Here is a 16,825-nt window from a genome sequence, read left to right on the forward strand (position 1 = left end):
CAGCAGCGCCGCAAGGCAGCCGAGGACATGCTGGCTTTGGTTCGTTCTCTGCTGGTGGACACTCCGGATGATGCATTTCTGCTCGCACTGGGCATGCGAGTGGCGGATCTTCTTAAAGAATTCCAATTGAAATCATATCAGCAGGCCAAACTGCAACATCTGACAGAGACGTTGCAGGATAATGCATGTCAAACCCATAAATTCTTTCGAGCTCTTCACGCCTCTCCTGCCAGGGAGAATATGACCAGACTCGAGGATGCAGAAGGTCACCTTATCATGGATCCGCAGACTATTGTGCAAATGTGCAGGACTTATTTCCGTGATCTTCTCGGCACCACTTCTCCACCTACAGATCAAATCACTCAGGCCCGTTCGGTTTTTTATGACTTGGTCCGTAATCAGCTACCGCAGGACATGCAAGCTGTTATGGAGTCCGATATTGGTGAGGCAGAGGTTATGGACGTCTTGTTACATTTGCCCAAGGATAAAAGCCCGGGTTGGGATGGTCTCACCAATGAGTTCTTTGAAGCTTTTGCTACCCAACTGGCGAAACCATTGCAGGCCTTGTTTCAGCAGGTATGGCAAACCGGGATCATGCCTGCCTCATGGAAAGAAGGCCTTATTAAACTGCTTCCAAAAGTTCCTTCGCCATCTACATTGACACAGTGGCGCCCCATTTCCTTGATGGGTTCAATGTACAAAATCTTTTCCAAAATAATGGCGAATCGGCTTCATAAGCATCTCCCGGCCATTGTGCATCCTCTACAGTATGGTTTCATTAAGGGCCGAAATATTCTGCACAATGTATTGAATGCTCAACTAGCTATTGATTATGCAAGGCATTCTAACCAGGAGGTGGTACTCATTCAATTGGACCTGGAAAAGGCTTTTGACTATCTGGATTGGTCTTTCGTTGCTGAACTTATGTCGGCTATGGGCTTTGGTCCCAGGATGTCTCGTCTAATCTACACCATTAGCGCTGCGGCGTCTTCGCGAGTCATGCTGAACGGTGGTGTTACTGAGCCATTTGTACTTGCCCGCTCAGTCAGGCAAGGATGCCCTTTGAGCCCGCTATTCTTTGCCCTCGCGACACATCCAGTTCTTTCCATGTTATCCCATATGGTAGCCTCTTCTCAGTTGGCCGGTCTGTCGCTTCCTTCAGGCCAACACTTCATTAGCCAATCCCTGGCGGATGATACTTTTATGATTTTGCGGGCGGACAAGGACAACCTCAAGCGCGCATTGGATGTTTGGGGCATTTTTGGCCAAGCCTCTGGCCTTCGCATCAATGCGCTCAAATCAGCCATTCTCAGCTGCACGGAGTCGGATTTGCAGTCCTTGGACTGGCAGGGTCTGGTTGTTCCTCGTGGCTCCATTGTCAGGCACCTTGGGTACCCTTTGGGTGTCGACGTTCCACCAAAGCAGCTTCTGCAGTGGATTTCTCAGAAAATGATGGCCAAGTTTATGTATTGGAAATCTCAAGCCTGGCCCTTCCATATTCGTCTCAAAGTGGCCCAGACAATTATGTTGCCAATGTTGACATATTTTTTGCCATTGTTGCCCTGGACTGCTACGACTCTCAATGTTCTTACTCAGTCTATTCGCTTTATGCTATGGAAGAAGGACTCATTGCATGCAGGTATTTCCTGGATTTCTTGGTCGCATGCCTGCACCCCTAAACGCATGGGTGGCGGAGCTATTTTAGATGTCCAAACTCACATGCAGGCACTCCGTTGGTCTCTCTTTCGCGCCATGTGCTTGGATCATCATCCATGGGTCGATATAGCCCGTTATTTCCTTCAGAGCCACGGGCTTCTACATGGCAATACCCAAATCCGGACTTCTTGGTGGCATGTTCTTAATGCTGATTCAAGGTTCTCCAGTTCTTCCTCGTCGCTGCTCAATCATTTGGTAGGTTCCTGGAAACGGGTCCTTCTAAAGGCTCAGTGGCATCCAGCGGAGGATCGCTTGACTACGAATTCTTTTCAATTGGAATTATTGGCAGTCTCGCGTTTACTTGTATGGGAAGGCAAAAATGAGCTTAGACCACAATTCAACCGGATGGCTCGTTTGGGCTTGTCTTCGGTCGCGGATGCCACCCTTGCTAGTCGTAATGTGCTTATATCTTTTCGTACAGCCAGGAGGCTTTACAGGATTCCGCGGGGATATAGGCCTTTATGGGAACAGCTTTTGCGGATGCTCCAGAACAGACAACCCTTTCCTGCCCTTGCTTCAGATCATCCCTGGCAGGATTGGAACCTACAAGGCCGGCTGCCTTTAAGCAAAGCTTCTGCTAATCAAGTTTATCATATTCTGGTCAAAGATCAACAATGGTTAGTTACCAAAGCCAATGCTTTATGGGGTTTACGAAAATCCCGGTCCTGGTGGACGGCAACTGTGATGGAGGGCTGGTTGAACAAGACCCCCTTCAAATGTAAAGTATTTCTTTGGAGAGTGATGATTGGTGGTCTCCCGCTTGCGTCGGCTCTTTCCAAGCGACGAATCTCCAATGGCAACTGTTTCTTTTGCACCACTGCGGTGGAATCGGCCCGTCACAGATTTATTTCTTGCCCTGTTGCAAAAAAAATCTGGTTCTTTTTGTCGGCTATTTGGCAAGGAGCGGTTGGATTCACCCTGCGCCCATTTGATTGGGTTTTCGGACAGCCCAAATACCCCACTCCTGCACAGCCACATATGAAACTCATGTATCATTTTCTTCGATATTGGGGCTGTTGGCATAACTGGACCATTAGGAATGCTTTTCTTTTTGACTCCGCCTATAATGTTCAGCGACATATTGCGAGGCTTAAGGGCCTTTTGTATTGGCAGTTGGATCTTCTCCGGCATTCTCATTTGCTCTCTAGGGAGGACTTCCGTCCCTGGCTTATGGCAATTTCATCTGCCCCCTTGCCATAACTTTGTAACTTGTAGCACCTAGCCCCTCTTCACATGATGGCCTGGATTGGCGTCATGTATCTTGTAATCAAGTTATCTTGTACTTTTTTTCGTAATTAATACAATTACCTTTTACGAAAAAAAAAAAAAGGAAGTCCTTAACAATAGCTATTAGAAGTGATATACCTGTTCAACTGACACAGATAAGGAAGATCCAGTACAGTCCCACTATGGCAAGCATCAACTACAGCATGTAGCCGAACACCTCGGGGCAATGGTCTGACAATTGCCAGGTTGATGTCGTTATCCACAATTACTCCATTCTTCTTGTAGTCCACAGGCAACAATGTTTCATCAAGATTATCCACCTCATCTCCAGTAAGATTTCGTTGTTGTGAACCATGGCCAGAGTAATGGAAAACAAGTGAATCACCAGACTGACAGCCTTGGACAAGCCAATGCATTGCCATTCTTATATTAGCTTTTGTTGGCAGCCTGAGCTGATCTGTTTGATCCTCTGTCCAGGTATGAACAACCAGATATAAGAAACTTTTGAATACTTCTGTGTAGGATAACAGGGTTTGAAATTTTGGTTTATCACTGTGCCAAAACTACTCTAATATCAACACAGTTTTAAAGCAAGAAGAGAAGGTGGTAACATATTTTTCTCATACAGAAGAGAAGCATCTCAAGAATGTTTGATCACCTCTGCCTCCACAAAACCAACATAGAAAATTAGAAAAATGTTGATAAAATGTGATATGGTAAAATGCATACGTTTACTGCCGATAGATTTGAACTTCTTGTCCAAAAATAAGAGCCCAACCTTGTGAAACATTGTACACCACAACTAGCTTCAAATCATTCCTTATAAAGACACGTATTCCTGGAAAACTCAAGAGTCTGGCTAAACTCGTGGATAGAGGATCCATCTTGTTGAGAGTCATTAGTCATCTCCTGTGCCACATCAGCAGTGCCACATGGCAGCAGTCAGACTTTCAGACTGCAATCGGCTGCAGCCGACCTGATTATTTCAGGTTATTTTGAGGCATTCTTTTCAGCCTTTATAAGGCTGAGTTTCCAGCAGTCTTGTACACTTGTATCTGACAGATTTCAGCCTGTTGGTGATGGAGATTGCACTCGGGGCTAACGGAGATCGAGGTCCTCGAGGTGGAGACATAAGCAGATATCTTCTCTATACCCATGTATAATTCTGCATCCTTATACAGCATTCTTCATTGCAGATTTTCTGTGTTTCACCGTCTCTCTCTCTTTTTTTTCTTTTCTTTTTTTCTTTTTTTTTTCCGTAAAAGGTAATTGTATTAATTACGAAAAAAAGTACATGATTACTTGATTACAAGATACATGACGACAATCTAAGTCATCATGTGAAGAGATTCTAAGTACTACAAGTTACAACGTCATGGCAAGGATGCAGAGGATTTCCTGATTACAGGATACACGAGGGCCCTAGGCCAACATGTGGGGAAACCCCGTAGTAATGCACTGAAAAGGTTACACCAATCATGGCAACGACCCCGAGGCAATTGCCATATGCCATGGATGCACATCCTCCCGAGGGAGCAGGTGGGAGTGTCGGATGATATCTAGCTGCCAATGCAAGAGCCCTTTAAGCCTGGCAATATGTCGGGGTACATTAGAGGCCGAATCAAAGAGAAAAGCATTGCGCGTGGTCCAAATGTGCCAGCATCCCCAATATCTGAAAAAGTGAAATAAGATCTTCTCATGCAACTGTGGCGGTGCAGGATACTTCGGGCGCACAAAAACCCAGTCGAAAGGAGTTAGCGAGGACCCGACCACCGCGTGCCAAATGTGCGACAAGAGCGACCAGATATTCTTGGCGAGCGGGCAAGAGAGAAAACGATGTCGGGCCGATTCCGCCGGTGTGGTACAGAAGAAACAATTGCCATTCGAGATGCGACGCTTGGCAAGGGCCGAGGCCAGAGGAAGACCACCAATCATCACCCGCCAAAGAAAAACCTTGCATTTGAAAGGCGTCTTATTTAGCCAGCCCTCCATCAGTGTTTTCTGCCACCATGACAGCGATTTCCGCAGTCCCCAAACAGTATTAGCTTTCTCTCCCAGCCATTGGTGATCTTGAACAAGAAGATGATACACCTGATTAGTAGAGGCCTTTTCCAGACTCAGGCGGCCTGCAAGGTCCCAGTCCTGCCAAGGGCGGTCCACAGTCAAGGCAGGAAAGGGTTGCCGACCCTGAAGTTCCGACGAAAGCTGCTCCCATAAATCACGGTATCCACGCGGAATCTTGAAGAGTCGCCGAGCAGTCCGAAAAGATACGAGGACATTGCGAGTGGCAAGGGTAGCATCCGCCACCGACGTCACACCTAAACGGGCCATGCGATTAAATCTCGGTCTGAGTTGATGTTTATCTTCCCATGAAAGGAGTCTCGATACTGCCAACAATTCCAGCTGAAAGGAGTTAGTCTGCAAGCGGTCCCCTGCTGGGTGCCAACGGGCCTTTTGGAGCACCACTTTCCACGAGCCGACCAAGTGCAGTAACAAAGAGGAAGAGGGACTGGAAACACGAGAGTCCGCATTAAGGACATGCCACCAGGAGGCCCGAAGCCGTGTGTTACCATGGCGGAGCCTGCTGTCCTCAAGAAAATAGCGGGCTATGATGGTCCATGCGTGATGGTCCACACACATGGCACGAAAAAGGGACCAGCGGAGAGCTAACATATGAGTGTGTGCATCCAAAATAGCTCCTCCACCCATGCGCTTAGGGGTACATGCGTGTGACCATGAAATCCAGGAAATGCTGGCCTGCAGTGAATCCTTCTTCCACAACATGAAACGGATGGGATGAGTGAGGGCCTTCAAAGTAGTAGGCGTCCATGGCAACAAAGGCAGGAAATATGTAAGCATCGGAAGCATGATTGTCTGGGCCACTTTGAGGCGGACATGGAATGGCCACGCTTGCGACTTCCAATACATAAACTTCGCCGCCAGTTTTTGTGAAATCCAGTCCAGCAGGTCTTTTGGCCGTACATCCACCCCCAATGGGTATCCAAGATGCCTGACAATGGAGCCACGGGAAACCACCTGGCCTTGCCAGCCTAAGGACTGCAGATCAGGCTCCATACAACTGAGAATGGCTGACTTAAGGGCATTGATGCGAAGCCCAGAGGCCTGACCAAAGAGTGTCCAAACATCTAATGCCCTGCGAATGTTGTCCCTGTCCGCCTCCAAGATCATAAAGGTATCGTCAGCCAAAGATTGGCTAACGAAGTGCTGACCCAACGAAAGAGACAGCCCGGCCAGCTGAGCAGATGCTGCCATGGAGGATAACATTGAAAGGACCGGGTGAGTCGCCAGGGCAAAAAAGAGCGGGCTCAAAGGACAACCCTGTCTGACCGAGCGCGCAAGGACAAATGGCTCTGTAACTCCACCATTAAGCATAACTCTGGAGGAAGCCTCAACACTAATGGTGTAGATCAGTCGGGACATGCGGGTACCAAAGCCCATAGCCGACATGAGGTCTGCAATGAACGACCAGTCCACATAATCAAACGCCTTTTCCAAGTCCAATTGGATCAATACCACTTGCTGACCGGAGTGCCGCGCATAGTCAATCGCCATTTGCACATTTAAGATATTATGCAGAATGTTGCGGCCCTTAATGAAGCCATATTGGAGAGGATGCACAATAGCTGGAAGGTGCTTGTGAAGCCGATTCGCCAGCACTTTGGAGTAGATTTTATACATGGAGCCCATCAAAGAGATTGGTCTCCAGTGTTGCAACTTTGACGGCGAAGGGACCTTTGGAATTAGTTTGATAAGGCCTTCTTTCCATGAGGAGGGCATGACCCCCGTTTCCCACACTTGCTGAAACATGGCCACCAATGGCTTCACCAACTGCGTGGCCGAGGTCTGAAAGAATTCATTAGTGAGACCATCCCAGCCAGGACTTTTATCATTCGACAAGTGCAACAAAACGTCCATAACCTCTTCCTCGCAAATATTCGTCTCCAAAGCGGCTTGCATATCAAGTGGAACCTGCTGGCGGACCAGTTGATAGAAGACCGAACGGGCATGCGTAACCTGGCTAGAAGGCGAGGAAGAGGAACCAAGGAGTTCCATAAAATAGTTTCTGCACATAGTGACAATGGTTTGCGGATCCGTGACCATGCAACCTTCCGAATCCTGGAGTCTGGTCATATTTTCGCGAGCTGGAGACGCATGCAAGGCGCAAAAGAACTTATGAGACTGGCAGGCGCTGTCTTGCATTGTGTCCGTCAAGTTGTGCAGCTTGGCCTGTTGATAAGATTTCAACTGAAACACTTGAATAAGATGGGCCAACCGCCTCTCCAGAGACAGCAGAAAATCATCATCAGGGGAATCCAGGAGCAAGGACCGGACCAACGCCAGTAGGTCTTCTGCTGCATGTCGACGCCGGCGACAAAGCGAGGCATGATGGATCCCATACTGGCGAGCAACTCGCTGCACATTGGAGAGCAGTCGTGCAAATGAAGGCAAGCCCTCCGAGGCGAAGTCCAATAAGAACCTCTCAATCAGCTGCTGCATATAGCCCTGGAAAATTGAATGCTTCAAATAAGAGGAGTTGAAACGTAAAGGGAGCCTCTCCAGGAATTGCACAAAAGGTGCAATAGAGTGTGCTCGCAGCTCAAGCTGGAGGGGGAAATGGTCCGACAACGCATATTGCCGCAAGACCTTCATCTCCAGCATCTCGGGAAGAAAATCATCGCCCTGCATGATATATATTCTGTCCAGTCGCGACCAGGTAGTTGCATATTGTGCGGAATGAAAAGTAAACCCTGAAAAAGAAGGGTGAAGCCACGACCAAAGATCTTGCTTGAGCACGTGCAAAGCAAAGGAATTCCACACCCGGCTTTCCGGCGTATCCATTACCGAATGCCCTGAAGTGGACTGTGAAGAGTCAACACACATATTGAAATCGCCCATCAAGAACCCCCTTTGGCCGAGTGACATGGAGCCTTGCAAAGTGGACCAAAGATCCTGTCGGGATGCGGGATCATTCGGAGCATAGAGGCCCAACAGCCATAAAATCTCTCCTTCAAATAAGACTTCGATCACCAGAAACCGGCCCTGCACATCATTTTTAACAAGGACAGGCTGATATTTCTCATGGACAATCATCAGCACGCCCGAATAGTGCGAAGCATGAGTCCCTGCATAAAATAGACGAAATCCATGACAATCTATCACTTTCCCTGCTTCACCGTGACTTTTGTGCTCAACTGCACACAATACATCCCACTGGTTCTCGTGCAAGACGGTCCACATGGCATGTTGCTTATGGCGAGAGCAAATGCCTCGCACATTCCACGTGGCTATCTTCATGTATTCTCAAATAAGGAAGTCAGGAACGAGGCACCTGCTGCCTCGATTTCACCTTTTCCGCGAGAGCATCCAGGACACCCTCATCCAGAAAATCAGCCAACACTGCAAAAGAATTCTGGCGACCTGCTTTGGAGGTAGAAGGGAAATCCACTACCTTGGGAGAGGGGCGGGGATAACGCCGATCCCAGGGTGTAATAACATTTCCTTTGGCATCGAACGCCAGCTTGGCAGGTGGGCCTCTGGGGCCGTCGGTATAGGCTCTCCTTGGAGACTGATTGCGGGGGCCCGACGGGGCCGTAGGACGCGCAGCCTGCTGTGAAGTGGCCATGTCTTTCCGGCGCGTATACGTGCGCACAGAATCCTGGGAAGCGGGAGGCCCAGGATCTGCCAGGCCTGCATCCAACTTTTTACCTTTTTTAGGACATGCCTCAATCCAGTCAGTGCGACCGGAATCCACACTCAGGACCTGTTGTTTGCCTTTATCCATGACATGAGGAGACTGAAGGGCTTCCTGGGGCGTGGCATCAAGCACCATGTCGTCCTTGGGCAGCGCAACCTGCGCATCCTCCGAAGACGTCTGCTTTTCAGGGCATTCGGCCATGAAATGCCCCAGTTTTCCACATGAAAAGCAGTGACCCGCAAAGTTTCCCCATTTTAAGCGAAAATACAAAGGATGCATGCCCGAACAATTGAGGCGAAGCCACGCGGGCCTTTTCCTGGCCATGTCCCAGAGCATGCATAAACGGTTGCGGTTCATCGCCCTAAGGCTTGGGGGAACCAGCACTGTTCCCACAACTGCCATCGCATCCTTCAACATGGGCCAATAGACCGCCGGACAGTTTTCCACCTCCACCCACACCGGGCATTCGCGTTGAAGCAGACGCTGGAAGTCGGCCATGGGGCGCCATGGCACAACATGAACCAAGCGGCGATCAAAGAATAGCGGCAACTTGGACAGGAGCTCAGCGCGATGCGTTTCTGATTTCAGCAGGACCTCATAAAACCCGCGAGGTCCAAGGAAGATCTCCTCAACCGACTCCCCTTGCAATAGATGGTGCAACCACTGGCGAATGTGCGAAAGCACTGGGATCCTGCCAGTGAAGAAAAGTATAACGGCACGGTCATAGAACACCGAGAATGATCGCAAGACTGATTTGGGGTCGACCGTGGCTTCCAGCACATCATCCGTTCCCGCAACAGAAAAAGATTCGGTATTATGCTGGACATAATCACCAAGCAGAGTATTGGCGAAGTCCAGCAAATGCGCCCAGTCAATTTCCTGCGAATCCACAGGATCAGAGGCCACTTGCGCATAGGAGCGTTCCGGAGGGCTCATTGGCTCATCAGGCGTATGCTTGGAGCGTTTGCCGGCAGGCGGCTGTTTAGAAGTCGGCGGTAACTCCTCCGTGCATGGCACCATATCTTCCGGCTCCTCTGCATCGGAATCAGGGCCAAGCGCTCCGGTCAAGAAATCCGGCTCCTCTGCATCGGAATCAGGGCCAAGCGCTCCGGTCAAGAAAGTCCAAATCTAGGAGCCATACTGCTGTCTTCACACGCGTCCTGTCAGCCTGAGTTGTGGCCTGTCCCACGAGCGCGTGTGGCAGGGCGCAACCCTAACGGTGCATGGGCCTGAGGGTGGGGCACAGGTCTGGCAGTCGACGGCAGCACGGGATAGTCGAGGGCGCAGGGCAGGGGCCTCGCCAGCAGAAACCCTAAAACTCAGAGGGCAAACGAACAAAAACTGGTGCAGAGCCCACCACTCAGGCGGGCGACAACAGGGCGGGGGCCGCTGGCGATGGGCCGACCAGCAGCGGGGCGAAGGACCCAGCTGCGCCCGACGGAACAGGACGCCAGGGGCAGTCGTGGCCAACGGGGCGTCAGGGGCGGGCAACGGGTGACAGGCCTGCAGGCGACGGGCAGCTGCAGGCAACAGGCGACGGGCGACGGGCCGCGGCAGGGGACGGGCACAGACGACGGTGGCGAACCTGGCTATGGCGGCGCGACAGGCGACGCGCTCCCCGACCAAACACCTCTCTCTCTCTCTCTCTCTCTCTCTCTCTCTCTCTCTCTCTCTCTCTCTCTCTCTCTCTCTCTCTCTGTGTTCACTCTTTGTCATGGTCATTCGCTTCCGCATTGCTTCACTCTAAGATGGTATCAAAGCATTGAAGGACTGACCTAGGGTGGACCTATCTGAAGAGGAGTTTTCAGCACGACACAAGGCTGTGTTTTCACATTCAAGTGCGAGCAAGTGGGCTGCACATCAGAACAAAGCTGAGGCGAGAGTGGGCGTGCGAGAAAAGAGAAGATTTGCTGAAGCTGTGCTGTTTTTCTGCTGTTAGAGAAGGAAAAAGGCTGTGTTTTTTGCCTCCAAGTGCAGATTTTACCTTATCATCGCCTGTGGCACGTGAAGAAGGAACGGGACAAGCGCACCTCAACCCTAGCAGACTGTTTTTTCACAGTCAGAGGGGGCTGCTTTTTGTGTTTTGTGTAGACATTGTAGGTGGAGATGTCTTTTGAGGCTGAGACAGAGTTTCAAGTTATCATGGATCGGAAGGTGCCTGTTCTACCAGCTCTTCCTTCAAATCAAAAGCTTGATGGTGAGAACTACCACATCTAGTGGGTCATGATGCTTGCCATATTAGAGTCCTATGATTTGGTGGAGCTTGTTACAGAGGCTATCAACCGTCCTTCGCGAGACGAGTCCAGACTCTCTTCCAATGAGAAGGTGGAGTTAGCAAAGGCTCAAGCACATTGGGATAAACTCAGTGCACGCATTCGCTCGTTTTTATTTTTCTCATGTACTACAGTTGTTCTCTCTCACATAGAGCAATTGACGGTGGCTAGGGAGATATGGCTGGAGTTGGATCAGATGTATAATTGGAGGACCGCCATGAAGCGTGTGTCTTTGGAAGTGCAAATAGGACTATGAGTGTCAACAAGTCATCATCCATGTGGAGGCATATCAACAAGCTAAGGTAGCTTCAAATGCAGGTTCAAAACGTAGGGAAGGTGATCACTTCTGAAGACATGGTGATAACTCTTCTCTCATAGTTACCGCCTTGCTTCAATAGTTTTTACACCTTGATTGCTTCAAGGTGGTCTGAGGCTCTTCCGTAGGAAGAGTTAGTTCCTATGGTCTTGGACCAAGAGGAGCAACTGAAAGGAACCAATGCTTCAAAGTCTGAAGCTTTGGTTGGCCAATCTTCTCAAAAGAAGAGAGAGGACCAAAAGAAGAAGAAGGAAGACAAATCTAAGAAGAAAAAAGAGTCTACTTATACATTTGTGGCAAAACAAGTCACTGGAAGAAGGATTGCCCCGACAAGGAGAAGAAGGAGAAATCTTCAAAGGATTCTGGAGCAGTGGCTGCTCCCTCATCAGCTGCTTTCCTCCATTTGGTGGTCGAGGATTCGACTATGTCGGCTTCTGATGCTACGTTAATTGCCCCATTTACTCGGGAGTGGATTGTTGACAGTGGTGTCTCTCGACACATGACTCCTTCTTCAACAGGTGTTACTCATTTGCCGCCTTCTCATGGACAAATTCTTATTGGAGATAGTTCATCTATTCCTATTCAAGGTAACATGCATCTTATTCCAGATGGGCGTGGTGGTGCCCAAGCTTCTGAGGTACTTTACCACAAGATTTGTACACTTGGCCTCTTGGTCGAATTTGATGTGGATTCTTTTTGCATTCTTGATCGAGGATTGAGAGTGGTTTTTTCTTCAGGTTATGAGGAGAATGGAATCTACAAGTTGCAGTATTCTTCTGCCTTGACTTCTCTTCTTCTTACCTCTCAAACACAATTCGAGCTTTGGCATGCTTGGTTTGGTCATCTCAATTATGAATACTTTCGAAGGGTGTCTAAGGACTAGTTTGTTTGAGGTTTGCCAGATATTGTGGTAAGTCGGCAACCTTGTGTATCCTGCATCCAAGGGGAGTAGACTCGTGATGATGTTCCCAGCAAGGCTTCGAGGCGGTCTTCAGCACCCTTGGAGCTTGTTTCCACCGATCTTTGTGGACCGATGAAAACGAAATCCCTTCGAGGGAGTTTGTATTTCATACTCATTGTAGATAATTACATCAAGATAACATAGGCCTTTCCTTGAAGTTGAAGTCGGAGACTTTCTCCAACTTCAAGGATTGGTTGCTCTTTGAGGAGAAATCAGGGCCGAAGTTAAAGACCTTACAATCGGATAAGGGAGGAGAATTTGTTTCTAATGAGTTTGCTCGGTTTTGTGCAAACCATGGCATACACTAGGAGTTTACCAATACAAACACCCCTTAGGAGAATGGCATTTTGGAGCGGAAGAATCGCAATGTGATTGAGATGGCTCATACTATGATGGAGCATCGTTAGACACCTCAGTGTCTATGGGCTAAGGATGTGGCTACTTCAATTCACATCCTTAATCATTCTCCTACTTCCGTTGTTGTCGGTATGACACCTTTTGAGGCGTACTTTGAATCCAAGCTTGATGTTTCTTATTTCAGGGTTTTTGGGTGTGATGCTTATGTTCACATCCCAAAGACAGTGTGACAAATTTGAAGCGGCTTCCAGAAGATAAGTGTTTGTGGGCTATAGCTCACAATCTCAAGGCTACCGATTGTATGATCCCGTTAAGCAGGATGTCTACACGAGCTATGATGTTCCGTTCGTGGAGGTTCTAGCCCCAGAGGGGGTTAAGGATCACCCTATACTTGGAGATCCCGATGATAGCTGGGGCCCCAACGACTGTTCCTCTCGAGCTATGTCTCTTGAGGATTCTTCTTCGGATGAGGAGCCTACTACCCAACCACCGGATTCACCAATTGGTCCTCCATTGCCGGTGGACCTTCCAAAAACTTCAGCAGATGGAGAGCGCTAAGGCGAGATTCGACCTCCTCCTCATTGGGCCCATGACACGCTCCGAGATTCAGGGATCGAGGGGGTCCTTGAGGAGTGGAAACCATAGGATGGACCGCGGAGGTCACAGAGGCACTAGGCATATTCTACGGAGCTTGTTTTCTCTAACTACTGTTTGATGTCTCGTGTTACGCAGGATAGAGAGCCTACATCAATGAAGGAGGCTTTACAGTCTAATCATTGGCGGAAAGCGATGGAAGCCGAGTTGGAGACTACTGAGCGGAATGGCACTTGGTTTCTTGTGCCTCGTCCCTCTCATAAGAACGTGAAGGCTCGCCTTGTTGCTAAAGGTTTTGCACAGCGCCCAGGTGTTGATTTCCATGATACTTTTGCCCCCACTACTTGCATGACACTATTTAGTATTCATGTTGTTCTTGCCTTGGCTAAGCATAGGAAATGGCCTGTTTTTCAGTTGGATGTGAAGTCCGCCTTCTTGAATGGTGATTTGAAGGAGGAGATCTATGTAGAGCAGCCTCTTGGCTTTGGTTCCTCAGATGGACAGGTTTACAAGTTGAAAAAGGCCTTGTATGGCCTAAAGCAGTCTCCACGCGCTTGGAACGAGAAGATTAATTCATTTCTCCAAGCCAAGTTGGGATATCGGAGCTCTAAGGCCGATCTGCAGCTTCATGTGCACACTTCCAAGGGTGGTCGTGTGTTGTTTGTTTTGTATGTTGATGACTTGATTGTTATAGGTGATCATACCCAGAAGGTTGAAGAGATGAAGGCAGCTCTACATTAGAAGTTCGAGATGACGGATTTAGAACTTCTCCATTTCTTTTTGGGCTACGAGATTTATCAGTCTCAAAGGGGGATTTTCATCTCTCAGCAGAAATATGTACAGGAGCTCTTGGTGACTTTTGAGATGGAGGATTATCGGTCCATTTCTACTCCTAGGATCCGAACTGGAAGGCCACTTCACACGCAAATTCTCCATTGGAAAATGCTACTTGCTACCGTCAATTGATTGGATCATTGATTTGGCTCCTCAACACATGGGTTCATCTATATTTTGCTGTAGGTCTCTTGGTTGGGTTCATGGTCTCATTCCAAGCACATCGAGCTTGCTTAAGGCCATAGAGAGCCTTCCTCAACCTCTACACTTTACCATCAAAAGAACCGAAGCCTAGAGGCTACTCAACATAGATCTCCTCCTTCAATTCCCCATTTAAGAAGGTAAACTTCACATCTAGCTAATAGACTGGCCATCTCCTATGGCTAGCCAAGGCAAGAACTACGTGAATAGTAGCCATCCGAGCTGTAGGGGCAAAAGTATCATGGAAATCAATGCCTGGGCAACACTCTGCAAAACCCTTAGCAACAAGGCGTGCCTTGTGCTTATCCAACGTGCCATCACTACAGTACTTGGTCTTGAAGACCCACTTGACTCCAATGATCTTTTTATGGGGAGGCTTCAACACAAGATACCAAGTGCCATTTTTCTTAATTGACTCTAGCTCCTACTCCATCACTTTCTGCCAATGATCATGCTATAAATCATCCTTCATGAAGGTGGGCTCCCGATCCTGCATGACACGAGTCATCAAACAGTAATTAGTGTAAACAAGCTCAGCGTGGTGTGCTTGGTTCCTTCGAGAATGCTGCGGGCCATCCTGCACCTTCCACTCCTCAAGGACCCCCTCAATCCTTGCATCACAAAGAGCAATACGAGCCCAACGAGGAGGAGGCCGGATCTCGCCTCATCCCTTACCTTCTGCTGAAGTTTCTAGAAGGTCCAACAACGACTGGGGAGCAATCAGTGAATCTGGTGGCTGAGAACTAAGCTCCTCATCCGAAGAAGAGTCCTCAGAGGCATAGGCTCCAGAGGAACAGTCATTGGCACCCAGCTATCACCAGGATCTCCAAGAACAGAGTGTTTCTCGCTCTCCTCTGAGGCTGGAACTTCAATGAACCAAACATACGGCTCGTGTAGACATCCCACTTAATGGGATTATACAATCAATAGCCTTGAGACAGCAAGCTATAGCCCACAAACACCTATCTTTTGGAAGCCACTTTAAATTTTTCACGTTGTGGCTTCGAGATGTGAACATAGGCATCACACCCAAAAACCCTAAAATAAGAAACATCTAGCTTAGACCCAAAGTATGCCTTATAAGGGGTCATACCAACAACAACGGAAGTAGGGGAGTGATTAAGGATGTGAATGGCACTAGCCATAGCCTTAGCCCATAGACACTAAGGTGTCTGACAATGCTCCATCATGGTATGGGCCGTCTTGATCACACTACAATTCTTTCGCTCCAATATGCCATTCTCCTAAGGGGTGTTTGTATTGGCAAACTCTTGGTGAATACCACAATATGCACAAAAACGAGCAAGCTCATTAGAAACAAATTCTTTGCTATTATCCAATTGTAAGGTCTGTAGCTTCCGGCCCGATTAGTTCTCCTCAAAGAGCAAACAATCCTTAAAGTTGGAGAAAGCTGCCAACTTTAGGAAATAAGCCCATGTCATCTTGCTGTAATCATTCACAATTAACATGAAATACAAGCTTCCTCTAAGGGACTTTGTCCACATCGGTCCACAAAGATTGATAGAAACAAGCTCCAAGGGTGTTGAAGACCACCTCGAAGCCTTGTTGGGAACAGCATTACGAGTTGGCTTCCCACAAATGCAAGATACACAAGGCTGTTGGCTCACCACAATATCTAGCAAATTGCAAACAAGTTGTCCCTTTGAAGCCTTCCGAAGGTAATTATAGTTGAGGTGGCCAAACTGAGCATGCCAAAGCTACCGAGTTTGTGGGGTAAGAAGAAGAGAAGTCAAGGCAAAAGAAGACTGCAACTTATAGACTCCATTCTCCTCATAACCTGAAGAAAGAACCTCTCTCGATCCACGATCAAGAATCCAGATCAAATTCGACCAAGAAGCCAAGGGTACAAATCTTATGCACCGAAAGTAGATGGTAACCCAAGGCCGGCACATAAAGCACCTCAGATGTATGGGCACCACCTCGCCCATCTTGAATAAGATGTATGTCACCCCGTCCCTAAATAGGAATAGACACACTATCACCAATGAGAATCTGGTCATGCGAAGGCCACAAATGAGCAACACTTGCTGAAGAAGGGGTCATGTGCGGTGAGGCACCACTGTCAACAATCCACTCACAAGTGTAGAGGGCTATCAATGCAGCATTAAAAGCCATCGGGGTCAAATCCTCAACCACCTCTAAGTAGAGGAAAGCAGTTGATGAGGAAGCAGCCACCGCTCCAAAATCCTTTGAATATTTCTCATTCTTCTCCTTGTCGGGGCAATCCTTCTTTCAATGACCTATCTTGCCACAGATGTGACAAGTGGACTCCTTTTCTTTGTCCTTCTTGGATTTGTTCTCCTTCTTTTGCTTTTGGTCCTTCCCCTTCTTTTGAGATGACTGACCAACCAAAGCCTTAAATTTAGAAGCATTGAGCCCTATTAATTGCTCCTCTTGGTTCAAGACCATAGGAACCAACTCTTCCCACCAAAGAGTCTTAGACCGTCCTGAAACAATCAAGGCGGAATAAGAACCACTGAAACAAGGCGGTAACTATGAAAGAAGAGTTATCACCATTTCTTCAAAAGTAATCACCTTCCCTATGTTTTGTACCTACATCTAAAGCTGCCATAGCTTGTTAATATGCTCCTATATAGAAGATGACTTGT

The 16,825-nt window shown here is 48.2% G+C and overlaps 1 protein-coding gene across 2 annotated transcripts in view; it reads right to left on the reverse strand.

The window, feature by feature from the left end:
• Window positions 1-16,825, reverse strand: part of LOC148012229 (metacaspase-1-like) — a 67,108-nt gene that overhangs the window by 21,752 nt on the left and 28,531 nt on the right. For both annotated transcript variants that reach the window (XM_087669632.1, XM_087669631.1), the window contains exon 3: window positions 3,082-3,412. In XM_087669632.1, the coding sequence (XP_087525758.1) occupies window positions 3,082-3,412 (331 nt within the window). The remainder of the gene's footprint in view (window positions 1-3,081; window positions 3,413-16,825) is intronic.

The sequence above is a fragment of the Lygodium microphyllum genome, chromosome 27 (assembly GCF_053477565.2).
Source record: "Lygodium microphyllum isolate KBCC chromosome 27, Lygodium_microphyllum_v1.1.10, whole genome shotgun sequence".
In the NCBI taxonomy this organism is placed as follows: Eukaryota; Viridiplantae; Streptophyta; class Polypodiopsida; order Schizaeales; family Lygodiaceae; genus Lygodium; species Lygodium microphyllum.